General features: G+C 41.6%; 1 protein-coding gene across 2 annotated transcripts in view; it reads left to right on the top strand.

Moving 5' to 3' along the window:
• The first annotated feature begins 690 nt into the window (after positions 1-690).
• Positions 691-14,377, top strand: part of phlpp1.S (PH domain and leucine rich repeat protein phosphatase 1 S homeolog) — a 66,041-nt gene continuing 52,354 nt past the window's right edge. Inside the window, exon 1 of one of the 2 annotated variants that reach the window (XM_018269468.2) lies at positions 691-1,986. In XM_018269468.2, the coding sequence (XP_018124957.1) occupies positions 1,008-1,986 (979 nt within the window). In that variant the 5' untranslated portion in view covers positions 691-1,007. The remainder of the gene's footprint in view (positions 1,987-14,377) is intronic. The other variant, XM_018269467.2, reaches the window with a different exon arrangement.

The raw sequence follows: 14,377 nt of genomic DNA, 5'->3' as shown, positions 1-14,377 counted from the left end.
CGATAATTTCTCTGCATGTATTGCTAGGGTTGCCACCTGGCCGGTAAGAATGATGCTTGATGCCAATTTTATTAATAGGAAAAAACAGCAAGAATATAGGAAGGCCGGTATCTTTTTCCAGAAAAGGTGGCAACCCTATTTATTGCCGATCGTACGATTTTCAGTGGGAGGCTGTCTGTAGGACATAACTTTCTTACGATTGCTGTCAGGGGCAAAACATCGGCTGATCTGTTCTTTTACTACTTTAATTGATCGGAATGGTTAGTGGCAGGTCGGGAGATGGGGAAGTCCGATCGTACAAGGATTCAAACGATGGAATGTTTGCATGTATGGCCAGCTTAAGCATGCTCCAAATACGTCCCTATAAATATTTTTTAATCACTTTTTATACTTTCGTGCTGTACAGCTATCATACGCACCAACATTTATCTTTCTACAACTACACATCGCCCTGTAATCCCAATTCTAACCACTTGAGCGTCAGGGGCTAAACAAGATCCTTGATCAATTCTAAGACGCCACACCCCGGCATTCCAAAGCTCCAGAAGGCGAAACAAACTACATTTCCCGTGATGCGCAAGGCACCGCCCTCTCCTCTAACTTGACCGTGTTGTGTACCAGGTTAACGTTTGTAAATTCAGCGGACAGTGACGGCTGCTCCGCCTATATCCTAATAATGAAGTAATAAAACGCCCAGCGATAACAAGGGCCGCTCCTCCCACATGGCGTGTTGCTTATCAATAGCCACTGGCTCTGTAGTGTCCTGTGACTGACGAGCCCGCCCCTCCCATTCGTAGAGCGGCTAGTTAATATTCATACAATAGATGGTGCGCTCGGTGACTCTATCGAACCCATTCCGCCTACTTCATTAATATTGAGCAGCGCGGGCGGCGGCACGGCCCAGTCAGTGTGTGCGGGGGTTGTATGTATGAAGTACACCGTCCTCATCCTCCCTTCCATGATGGCGCAGGGCAGAGTCCCAGTTCCTTAGGAGCGCTGCAAGTGCGATGCTTGCGCTTTCCCCGGTGAGGGCCGCAAAGGTTCGCGTTGTTGAAACTGGGACACCGCTATCCATGGAACAGGGAGCGGCCGAGGAACCCGCGGCGGGGCCGGGGGAGGAGGAGAACAAGCGACCGCCGGTCAGTGCAGGGAACTCAACCCCGGGCACTTTCCTTCTTCCCCCGGCGACGAATGGCAGTACAAGCGCCAACTCCGTGCTGCTTCTGCGGAGGAGAAGGCGGAGGCTAAAGAGGAACGTGTCGGCCATCCATTCCCCATCTCCCCTCTCTTCCTGCCCGCCGGGGCCCGGCTCCCGTAGCCTAGAACGAAGGGCACCAATGGCATCACGGAGCAGACAGTGGGTATCTCTGCAGCCGCAGGACAGGCAGTGTGTGCGCTCCGAGCTGCGGAGAGGTTGTATCCATGTGTACGAGCGGCACGCCTCCCCCTGCCTGCGGCCGCTTATCTGCACTTTGGACACCCAGTCTAGCCAAGTGGCGGCCCGCCTGCTTCGGACGGAAGGGACTTCGGGGACACTGAGGATCCTGGGCCCGGAGACAAGCGAGCAGGGCTCGGACTTTGTGGCCGGAGTTAAGGGCCTGGGACATTGTTGGGAGCCTGGGGATGAGAGGCTGCCCAAACCGGCCTCGGACTCAGACAGTCTGAGCCCTACAGTGTGCCAGGGACTGGAGCTGTTCCACTGCGGGGCAGCCTCATCCTCCTCTTCCTCCTCAGTGGAAGAACTAGTAATGCCCACAACCCCCCGAGCAGTGACAGTACCCGCTCGTCCCAGCCGCGAGGCAGCCCAATGCCCTGGATCCCTGTATGTGCAGCTACACGGGGAGAGTTGTCGCAGGCTGGAAGCACACGAGAAGCCTCTGCAAATCCAGAACGACTACCTCTTTCAGCTGGGCTTTAGGGATCTGTGCAGGGTGCAAGAGGAGGGCATGGAGCCAGAGATCGGCTGCCTCATACGCTTCTATGCAGGTGAGAGGGAATAGGGCAGCCTTTCACTCAGGAATGGCCCACCTGTCAGGGAATGCTGGGAGTTGTAGTAAAGGTGGCATTCGTCTGTGTGTGTGTGCTTTTCATGCATTTCAACAGTTTTAAAGGTGCCAGCGCCAGTCACATAAATGGTGCAAACAAATCTGTACACACAATTTTGGTGTTTTCAGAGCAGTATCATTGGAATGAAAAGATCTCTAATGCAGTTACAGTATTGCCTGCAACTTAGGCAGATCCTTTACAGCTGCTTGATGTGACCAATAAGGAGCAATAAGGCTGTTACTTAAAGAAAAAGTGCATCATGCTGCTAAAGTACAATGCTTGAGTAATTAAAACAACTGGACTTGCTGAGTAATTATTGAAGACGTTTCACTACTCATCTGAGCAGTTACTTCAGATTTATGTTTTTTGAATTACTCATATTAGATATACCTTGACCTGGATGAATGAAAATCTTTATAGTTATACAATGCTTGAAGTGTGTGTGTGTGTGTGTGCGCCACCTTGGAAAACACTGTATGTTGAATTTAATCAGGCATGCTGGAGTATTGGTCTGAGGATTCATATTGTACTAGCAAATGTTCATGTTTTGAAGAGGGAATGGATGTAGCGTTTAAGTGGATTTGGATGAGCAGTTATTTACGTGAACATATTAAGACTGTGGTAGTGAGTGGCGTAACTAGTGCGCCGGGCCCCCCTGCGCACTCCGATCACCCATCCTCCGGCCCACTCCCGACTGACTTGCACCCCCTTTCTCGCCACAGGTAAGAGAGTGGCTGGATAGGAGGTGGGTTTTATTAGTTATAGAGGAAGCAGACCCAACAGTCCGGGCCCCCCGTTCCCCAGGCCCCCCTACAATTTCAGGGTCTGTATAGTCTGGGTCTGTATAGTTACCCCACTGGTGGTGGTGGAACGTTTGGGCTTGAGATTTTAGCAATTGATAAGTTAAGGTGGCCATACACTGAGAGATCTGCTCACTTGGCGATGTTGCCAAACGAGCGGGTCTCTCCCTGATATGCCCACCTTGAGGTGGGCAATATCGGGCTGATCCGATGGTAGGCCCTAGGGCCCAACGATCGGATCATAACAAAGGGTCAATGGGCAGTCGGATCACAGGACCGCATCATAGAACAGATGCGGCCGCAATCCGACTGGATTTTCAGTCCTGTCCGATCGATAGTTTTCGGCCAGATATCGATCGGGGAAACCCGTCAGAGGGCCCCATACACAAGCTAATAAGCTGCAGACTCAGTCTGTTGGCAGCTTTTATCGGCCAGTGTATGGCCACCTTAAATCATACCTATTAAATCACAAAGTCATAACTTTATAGGGAAAACATACCAGGTACTGATAAGGCTATCGACACACGCGGATTCTCACCTCAGTTTAAAAAAAAAAGATCGCTGCATAAATACGCTAGTGCTTTCAAGTTTAGGCAATGGCACATTCCGCTAGCATATTTATGCAGCAGGCGTTTTTTTAAAAACCTCGCCGCGGACCACAGCGAAAATACGCACGTGTGTCCATAGCCTAAACCTACTTTGTGTTGATTTGTACTACAAACACTATCCGGTGCCAGGAACTGACCAGAAACACTGCAAAGGCAAGTGTGAAGCCACATCCAAAGTCCCACCCCATTTTCTTGCATTGTAAGTACCTGCAGGCCCTTTCAAGCCATAGTTGCGAATAAATGCTGTGGTTGTGATCTGAGAACGCATTTGTGTTGAAAAGACAGACGCCAAACATAAAGGTGTCAGTACATTGGCTGATACTTTAGAAGAGCCCAATGACTGGAGCAGCAGGAGGTGAAGAGGATTTGATCTGCGGAAATCGAAGACACATCTTTTCTGTTTAGACAGCAGTTGAGCTCTGCAGGAGTTACAGGTTAGGCATTCATACTGACCCACAAGCTGATACACCTGCCCAGATGGTGTAGCAGTCCGTTTTAAATAGTTCAGCTGCAGTGGAGCGCATGAAGAAACCTAAGCAATTCTTCTGAAGGGACCTGTACTGACACGTGCACATGTAAGTGCCAAACACAGGTGCAATGCAACATGCTGTATACCAACTGGTGCTTACATGCGCCTGTGTCAGTACAGGGCCATTTAAATCAATAGGCTGCATTTCTTTCTGTTTTCTCCTGCGACAGAACTCTTTTAAACTGACTGCAGGGGGCGCACTGAGAATCGCTAGTGTGTACCAGCCCTTTGACTGTACTGGACAGTTATGACCATAAGTCCAATAAGATGCACCTGATTTAAAAACAGTATCAAAGGAATTGTTCAGTATAAAAATAAAAAAACTGGGTAAATGGAAAAAATGTTTCTAATATAGTTAGGCAAAAATGTAATGTATAAAGGCTGGAGTGATTGGAAACCTATACATATCAGTCAGAACACTACTTCCTGCTTTTCAGCTCTCTTGGTTTACACTGACTGGTTACCAGGCAGTAACCAATCAGAGACTTGAAGGGGGGCCACATGGTTCATATCTGTTGCTTTTGAATCTGAGCTAAATGCTGAGGATCAATTGCAAACTCACTGAACAGATATGTCCCATGTGGCCCCCCTTCAAGTCGCTGACTAGCTCAGAGTTATAGAGCTGAAAAGCAGGAAGTAGTGTTCTGGCTATTATGTTAGATATCCAGTCACTCCAGCCTTTATACATTACAATTTTGGCTAACTATATTAAATTTTTTATTTTGCACAGCCCTTTACACAGTTTTTATTTTCACACTGAACTGTTCCTTTAACGTTGAGCGACTTAAAATGACAAAAGTGAAGGAAAGGAAAAAGGCTTTTTTTATTAAATGCATATCAAAACGTAGGTTTTTGTATGTATCAAATGTATATTTGTTTCAGAAACTCTAAAATAGTTTAAAACTGGAAGTAAAACTGACCGTGTATTTAAAGATCCTCTTGTGGTGCAGTCTGTCCAGAGAGCTGGGTACACGACCAATAAGCAGCTGCCCATGTTTGCATCCCAGATAAACTGTTTTTCATACAATAGTTTAAGCACCTAAGTGAAGATAAAAGTTAATTGTTGTTCTTGGTTTTCTAATCTCTGCATACCTCAAGAATGAAAAGCTTTTTTTATACATAGGAGTTTTGCTGGCAAGAAATACTTTATTACTTGTGCTTGACATGCATGTAACCTTTATCACTATATAAAATATCTAAGTTGTGTTGTTACAGACATTATATAATTTATTTAACTAAATAGATTTAATGAACATGTACTGGTTGGTGCATCTTCTATATATACCTCACCTGGGCAGCACAATTTGTAAAGCCACTTGTAGGAGCAACTATTCTGAAGCACATATACGCTTCACTAAGATTGTTTGTCATTGACTTCTATTTGTGCTCAATGGAGCCAACATACGCTATCCATCAAACACCCATCAAACTGGCCATAGACGCAAAGATCCGATCGTACGAATCCTCGGATTTTCGGACCGTGTGGAGAGTCTCAACATTTTTCGTCGGAGATCGGTCGTTTGGTCGATTGGCCAGGTTAAAAGATTTCTGTCGATTGCCGATAATTTCTCTGCATGTATTGCCGATCGTACGATTTTCAGTGGGAGACTGTCACTAGCTTTTGTCGGAAATAACTTTCGTATGATTGCTGTCAGGGGCAAAACATCGGCTGATCTGTTCTTTTACTACTCTATTTGATCGGAATGGTTAGTGGCAGGTCGGGAGATGGGGGAAGTCCGGTCTATGGCCAGCTTTAGGCTCATGTCTGCATTGCCAAACACTGATTCACTATGGCCTCACAAATACATGTGGTTGGCCAGTAGTAAAAATTTTGTCAGTTTATAGTTGGATGTTTGGTACTTAAAACCCCTAGTGTACATCTGTGTATCCAATGAGAACATGCTCAGTTTTTTATTGCTCTTTAAAGGGGTGTTGTGTTTTTTTTATATTGAGATTTTCTTATTAATGTAATTTGCTAGCTACGTGGCATTAATATAAATGTTTATTTTGTATTCTGTCAAGAATAGTTAGACTATTAAAAATGTTAAATTAGAAAATCATCTCCCCCAGCTTGCTCTAAAATGTTATTTTAAGGGCACTAATTCGTGTTTTATAATGACACAAAATGAGGGAAAATATAAATAGTTTTTTTTAATGAAATGAATAAGCAGAATGCATTTTCAACACAATTTCTAAATAAGGTGTTTTTAGGTATTTAATGTGCTTTTAAGTAGCTCAAAAATGTACAGGTTTAAGCATCAGTTCTTAGACTTAAAATCGCCTGAGAGGGTTTTGTGTCATCGGCTATCAAACAATAGTTACCTGTCAAAGTCTCCGTATGATTTTCCATACATAATTGCTGTGCTTGTCAGGATATCTCAGTGTTAGCCTTAAAGGGGTGGTTCACCTATAAGGTAACTTTTAGTATGTTATAGATTTGCCAATTCTAAGCAACTTTTCATTTGGGTTTCATTATTTATTATTTATAGTTATTTGCCCTTTTCTTCTGACTCTTTGCAGCTTTCAGTTGAGTGTCACTGACCCCATCTAAAAAACAAATGCTCTGCAAGGCTTCAAATGTATTGTTATTGTTACTTTTTATTACTGACCCTTCTATTCAGGTCCTCTCCTATTGATATTTCAGTCTCTTATTCAAATCAGTGCATGGTTGCTAGGGGAATTTGGACCCTAGCTAACAAATTGCTTAAAATGCAAATTGAAGAGCTGCTAAATAACTCAAAAACCTTAAATAATAAAAATGAAAGCCAATTGCAAATTGTCTCAGAATATCACTCTCTACATCATACTAAAAATTATCTCAAAGGTGAACAACCCCTTAAAAACATAAATATTTAATATCCAGTTTATCCATGTTTGACATTGCCCTACGGGCGCTGTATAACGTGTGTTTAATTGGTTCCAGGTCTTCACTGAACTTGAGATAAAATAATCTCCTGCCTATGTATTGCTACAACCATTTGGTGGCACACATTTTTCATGAATTTGAATTGACTGTATGGAGCTAATTACTCAGCTCTCCTCAAAACATAATTATATAACTTAATCACATAACTGTGACCTGGTCACACTTGAATTTGCTGAAATGATAGCGACAGAGAAATATTATCTGGCCAAGTTGATCATTGACCAGTTTGTTGGTTTACTGTGGATTAGGTATGTGGGTCTAGCAGCTCAATTGCAGAATTGACCAACTGGTGCATGGAGGTTAAAGAGATCCTGTCATCGGAAAACATGTTTTTTTCAAAACGCATCAGTTAATAGTGCTACTCCAGCAGAATTCTGCACTGAAATCCATTTCTCAAAAGAGCAAACAGATTTTTTTTATATTCAATTTTGAAATCTGACATGGGGCTAGACATTTTGTAAATTTCCCAGCTGCCCCTGGTCATGGTACTTGTGCCTGCACTTTAGGAGAGAAATGCTTTCTGGCAGGCTGCTGTTTTTCCTTTTCAATGTAACTGAATGTGTCTCAGTGAGACCTGGGTTTTTACTATTTAGTGCTGTTCTTAGATCTGCCAGGTAGCTGTTATCTTGTGTTAGGGAGCTGTTATCTGGTTACCTTCCCATTGTTCTTTTGTTTGGCTGCTGGGGGGGAAAAGGGAGGGGGTGTTATCACTCCAACTTGCAGTACAGCAGTAAAGAGTGATTGAAGTTTATCAGAGCACAAGTCACATGACTTGGGGCAGCTGGGAAATTGACAATATGTCTAGCCCCATGTCAGATTTCAAAATTGAATATAAAAAAAATCTGTTTGCTCTTTTGAGAAATGAATTTCAGTGCAGAATTCTGACAACAGCACTATTAACTGATTCATTTTGAAAAATTTTTTTTTCCCCATGACAGTATCCCTTTAAGATGCAGTCTACATTTCTGCCTAGCAAATCATTGCTGGTTCAACCACATCAGTTTGATTGGGCATATTGTTTGCGAATTGTTGGTTAGGGCTCATGATTGTAGATGTTTACCCCTCACCTAACTATTTATGAACATGTTACTTTCTAGGATAGTCATTACCAGAGATATGCAGTTGGAATGTAAATGTGCAGGAAGTTGTTTTTAGATGTGGCTACTTGGAGAGATCAGGTTGAACAACAGCATTGTATTAAAAGTAGCTTGACTGAGAAGTTTATATAAAGGGAGATTTTACAGTGTTGTTATCTTCGCAATTTAAACGAGCATTTGTCCATGGCATGATTCAGTATAAAACAATGGATTTGTAACATGGATTCCTGGTCAAAAAATTGGGTCCCCATGTTTTTTAAAGTGGGTCTCTTAGATCCCCATCAGTGAGGTAAAATTACCTAATTCAGTAAACTATACAGGTATGTTATCCAGAAAGACCAGGACCTGTTTTTTTTTCTGGATTAGGGATCTTTCTGTAATTTAGATCAAATTAAATAAATCCAATTGGATTGTTTTCCCATCAATAAGAATTCATTATATTTTAGTTGGGATCATGTACAATGTACTGTTTTATCATTACAGAGAAAAAGGAAATCCATTTAAAAAATTTGAATTATTTGATTAAAATTGTGCCCATGGGAGATGGCCATTTCTTAATTCAGAGCTTTCTGGATAACTGATTTGTGGAAAGGCCACCTAGGCCCGGGCCTAGGGTGGCAGGGTTTTAGTGCTACGCAATATGTTGGCGCTATATAAATACATGTTAATAATAGGGGGGTGGCATGCTGCCCAACCACACCCACATTGATTCAAAAACACTGGGGATGTGCTGGAGATGCAACAATTTTGTTAAATTTCCTATGCGCCAATCCCCATTGCTCCGGTCCAGATGATAAAAGGGGAGGGGACAGGGGGCGACGAACGGCAGTGGGCCTAGGGGCGCCCATTATGTAAATCCGGCCCTGATTACAATAGTCCAGAAGGTATTATGGATCAATCAGAATTGGTTGTGCTTTTGGTTATTTTTGTGCTCCTTCAGTAGTTATGGTATACTGAACAGTCGGGAAGGTTTAAGCTAATGAACAAAAAATTATTGGAAATGGGGAAACTATTAATTTACATGGTTTTATTTTGTATCATTTTAGTTGTCATGCAGGTTACATCATACTGCATTTTTCCTTTACTGTTTTATCTGTTGTATCATTATTTATATTAGGAGTGCATGAAATGGTCTCCATGGGAATGGACTTTTATGTGCATTTTAATATATTGAAAAATTGTGAAACTGCTAATGTGGATGTTGAATTAGCCAATGACAAATATGTCTGTTTCTCAGCCTGTGTTTCAACTTCACCATTTATACCTGCCATCTGCATGGATCGGCACTCCGTTGGCCTGTGTGCAGACATATTGCATACTTTTGCACAAGCTTAAGACGTGAAATCTGCCCTGTATGTCCATAGGCCTACACAGTGCCTAGCTGTACAGTTAAGCTATAAATGAATGAAAGCAGAACCAGACAACAATGCAGACAGAGAAACCGCCACATTTAGCATTAGCTTTAAAGGGATACTGTCATGGGAAAGCCTTTTTTTTTTTTTTTCAAAATGCATCCGTTAATAGTGCTCGTCCAGCAGACTCCTGCACTGAAATCTGTTTTTCAAAGTTCAAACTGATTTTTTTTTTGTACTTCATTTTTAAATCTGACATGGGGCTAGACATATTGTCAGTTTCCCAGGAGCCCCCAGTAATAGGACTTATGCTCTGATAAACTTCAGTCACTTTTACTACTGTACCGGAAGTTTGAGTGATATCATCTCCCTCCCCAGCAACCTATCAACAGAACAATGGGAAGGTAACCAGATAGCCGTTCCCTAACAAAATAAAACCGAGATCTAAGAACTGCACTTAATAGTAAAAATCCAGGGCCCACTGCTAAACCTTCAGTTACATTGAGTAGGAGAAACAATAGCCTGCCTGAAAGCCGTTCCATAATGCAGCACTGGCTCTTTCTGAAATCACATGAATGAACAAAAAGCCTACACACCAATATTACAACTAAAAAAAATAAACTTATTGGTTCAGGAATTACATTTTTATGGTAGAGTGATTTTTTTTGCAGTTTAAACAGTGTAATTTCAAAATAAAAACTGCACCATAAAAATCATGACAGAATCCAATTAAGCTAATGCCACACAGGGCTGAAAATTGGCCCGTTGAAATACTATCTTGGCATTAGCCTCCTGTCCTGCTTGTACACGCAACAATTGTGCTGGTCTAGGTGCAGGTATGTGTTTGATTTCAGCTCCAAAACGCACACTTATCCATTCTCGCTCCAAAATCCACTGCATGTGCCTGCGCCATCGCAGGACAGAAGGCAAATGCCATTGTAGGGGCTGATTCTTGGTCCTGTGTATTTCAGCAGACCAAATTTAAGCTCTGCATGGCATTAACTTTAGAGCTGTGACTAATGCCTTCCCAAACAGCTCATAGATGTACAGCTTGTAGCCCTCAGTCGGCATTGTTGTCTAAAAACAATACTCTTCACTTTTAGGTTTGTTTTTTTTTTAGCACCTTCTAGGTTTTTATTCACATTTTACCATTGCAACATTTTAAGGAGGCATTTTGTGTAAAAAAAAAAATAGAAACGTACCAGTGCGAAATTGGCAAATTATTTTTATTAGCCTGCTCTTTTCTTAGATCTGTTGTATAAATGTAATTCTATTCATTTTATCAAAAATGAAAAGTATACTTCTGTATCTTAATTATTGCACATAAGGAGTATCAAAGCCTTAAAAAAAAAAAAAACCCTACCCTACATAGACCACCCTACCTTACATAGACCCCTCTTCCTCCTCCCCCCCAGCCTAGCTGCTACCCCGGGCAAATGCCCCTAACTCTTTACTTACCCCTCCATGCATATTCTGTCCAGTGGAGTTCACGGGCGCAATCTTCAGCCGCTTCAGTGATCTTTGGAATGAGACCGGTGCTTCTGCAATTTTTTTTAAAAAAATTTGCCGCATACACAGTTATCGCAAAACGGAAAATTGCTCCAACTGCAAGTGTGCCGCTCCGCCGGTCTCATTTCAAAGATGGCTGCCGTGAACTTCTCTGGACCGAATCTGCATGGAGGGGTAAGTAAAGCAGGCTGGAGGGAGGGGGTCTATGTAGGTTGGTAGGGGTTTCTTTTTTTTTTTTTTTAAGTAAGGGTTTGTTTCTCCTTTAATGGGCAGAACCTCTTTATGGACATATCTGACCCATGGGCATCTGTTTAGACAGCCCCAGTGTAATGTATCAGTCAGAAAATTAAGCCTCAACAGCAGCTAGTTTCTCAGAGTACTAAGTATTTTGTGGTTTTTTCTTGTCCATAGACATAAGTACCAGTGACAACAACTGTAATAAAAGGAGACTGTTGGGGGCATTTTTAGTATTGCTCATTTGAGTGTTACTAAAAAGTGGTGCTGATTAACCTTTTATATTAAGAATGTTTTAGCCAGCTTAATTAGACCAAAATCACTTGTGTGAAAAAGCCATTGTCCAATGTTATAAAATGTCATATCACCAGACCTGTGTAACTTGAAGGGCAATGTTGGCCCGGTACTCCCCTCCATGTTTTTGTTTGGTGATAATTCCAATCTGATCCCACAAACTGAGCTGTTTTAGGATGTACTATTGTACAGCCATTCATTGTTTGTTTACATAACACTTATATTGCAAATCTCACACGATAAAAATATCTCATTGTGATTTTCATGAATTTACCTGGAGAGTATTTTTGCTAGTGTGAGCAGTTACAAGCCCCTTTCCCCTTTCTTGAGGATTTCTTTTATAGTTTAATGCCACACAGGGCTGAATCAGCTGATCCACTGGCATCCGCTCGCACCAGAAATAAAGACTTTTTCCAATTTGTAACCGTATTTCTAATATTGAATTGTAAAGTTTCAATTTTTACCTTCTTAACCAGCTGTGGGGGAAGGGGGTTGTACTGTATATCGCCGGCAGGATGGCACTCTGAGCGCTTCGTTTTCCAAAGTTGCCCGAAGTTTGCTTATGAGACACTTCGGACAATGAAGTGCACCAATTGCCATCCCGCAGGCGATTTACATTCTAACCGGCAGGAGGCAGTTAGGGGAGATTAGTCACCCCAAATAAGAAGATTTGTCGATGGGTGACTAATCTCCCTGAATCTGAGCATGTGTTTCTGCCCTAACTGTTCTAAATTGATTGATTTAGTTGATACGTTTGCTTTCTTTGTCCCTGCTTATCAGAATTCCTGAGTTTCATTAACGGTAGCTGTTAGAATTGATACAAAATTTATGTTCCATAGATATTGTTCAGTAATGTGTCAATTAAATGTATCCAATTGTAACAGTTCAGAATCTGCTCCTGGAACACTGATCTGCCAGACTGAAACCCCAAACAGGAACTTTAAACTTACATTTTTGGAAAACAGTAGAAACTAAAACATGGAAAGCAATTGGAAAAAGTCTTTGTTTCTGGTGAACAATCTGAAAGCATCTCAACTGAAAAAAAGTATTTGGAAGGTGAACAACCCCCTAAGTCTGAAAGTTCCTGTACTGCCTCCACATAGTAAAGAAACATGTATGTACAGTGTTTCTAGAAATAAACTAAATGATCCTGAATTGTGTATTTGTATTTGTAGCAGATGTACTGTAAAACAACTCACCAAGTTAAATAGTCTGAAGCATTTAGGTTAAAGTTGTAGGTATGTGCACATGTTGGCATAGAGTAGGGTATACTTTGCCAATGGTTCTGTGTTATGAATCTATGGCATTTGCTACTGTACTTGGACACCACTTGAAAAAGTGTCTGAATAATGCTAATTTTCCTAAGTAAAATTTGTACAGCAGTAATAAATGGCTTATGCTCAAATGCCTGATCTTCCTATAGAAATAATATGGTTCAGCAGGCTGGAGTTTTGGGAAGTGAAAGATATTTGTGCTCTTTCCCTTCACATTTTCATCTGCCGGATCACGTGGGCTTGGTCACTTGCCACTGGTTACTGTCTGCATTTCATGAACTTTTCAGTTCCAGAAAAACCTGCTTAGCTGTATAGGTCTTATGTTGACATATTTTTAACTATTCTCTTACTGGTACAGCCTTACAACCAATTTAGTTGGTTAAAGAATATAAAATGACTTGTCACTTTAAAAATCTGTTTTTCAGAGAGATTTACGGTATGTGTGTCCCTAAGGTAGATAACCATATTTATGTACTTCACATTATTTTTGTCTTTGCTGACTTGAATGGGGAATGTATTGTCTTGGGCACTATTGGCTCTCCTTGACATTTTACAGGTTCTTGTATTATTCTGACCACATGTACCTTTTTTCATATTTGTTCTTTATCAAATTTACTGTATGATGTTTGGTGCTTGAGGAAGTTGAGGGAACTTGACTAACAAGCTGTTTAGGTTGGGTACTGGTGTACATACATGTTCTTGCACATAGATGGACACTTTTACACATTCCTTCTTGCACAGGACTTACACCTTTACATACATTTACAAGCTCTTGTGTACATTTAGATGCAGTTATATTTGCATGTGTTTTCACACCTTTTTAATGCACATTTGTGCAGTTTACACACATTTTCACTTTGTACATAAGCATTTGCATACTGTTCCACAGACCTATTCAATGGTTTATGCATCTCCACACACTTTGCAACCTGATGTGTTTCAATTGTGTTTGGTGCTTCTCTGTGGAACAGTCAGTGCAAACTGATACAAAAGACTGGGCTGTGTTTACTCCTGACTTTGCTTGCAGATGAATGCTGAAAGAGCCATCACATAGAAAAATAATCTTTACAAAGCTGTTTCATGCTCTTTCAAGCTGTGCATGCATTTAAAGACCTCTAAGGGTAAGGCCAGACGAGGAGATTCGGGGAGGTTTTGTCGCCTGGCGACAAAACCTCCCCGAATCTCCTCGTCTGGCCTTTACCCTTAATGCTGTTTCACACATGTTCATGTTGCTACACATGAACAGTTAGGTCCATAAATATTTGGACAGAGACAGCTTTTTTTTCTAATCTTGGTTCTGTACACTTTAATTCAGTGGGTTTAACAAAAAGATTGCATAAAAATGTGAGGAGCTTTTTTAACACAATCACTTCATTTCAGGGGCTCAAAAGTAATTGGACAAATTAAAAAAACTGTTTTTTTCTTTTTTAGATTTTCTTTTAGCAAAGTCCAATCTAGCCTTTCTATTCTTGAGTCTTATGAGTAGTTTGCACCTTGCAGTGCACCCTCTGTATTTACTTTCCTGAAGTCTTCTCTTTATGGTAGACTTGGATATTGATATGCCTACCTCCTGGAGAGTGTTGTTCACTTTTTTGGCTGTTGTGAAGAGGGCTCTCTTCACCATGGAAATTCTGCGATCATCCACCACTGTTGTCTTCCGTGGACGTCCGGGTCTTTTGTGTTGCCGAGTTCACCAGTGCTTGCTTTC

This window comes from Xenopus laevis, chromosome 6S, assembly GCF_017654675.1.
Source record: "Xenopus laevis strain J_2021 chromosome 6S, Xenopus_laevis_v10.1, whole genome shotgun sequence".
In the NCBI taxonomy this organism is placed as follows: Eukaryota; Metazoa; Chordata; class Amphibia; order Anura; family Pipidae; genus Xenopus; species Xenopus laevis.
This window is presented reverse-complemented; position numbering and strand designations above follow the sequence as displayed.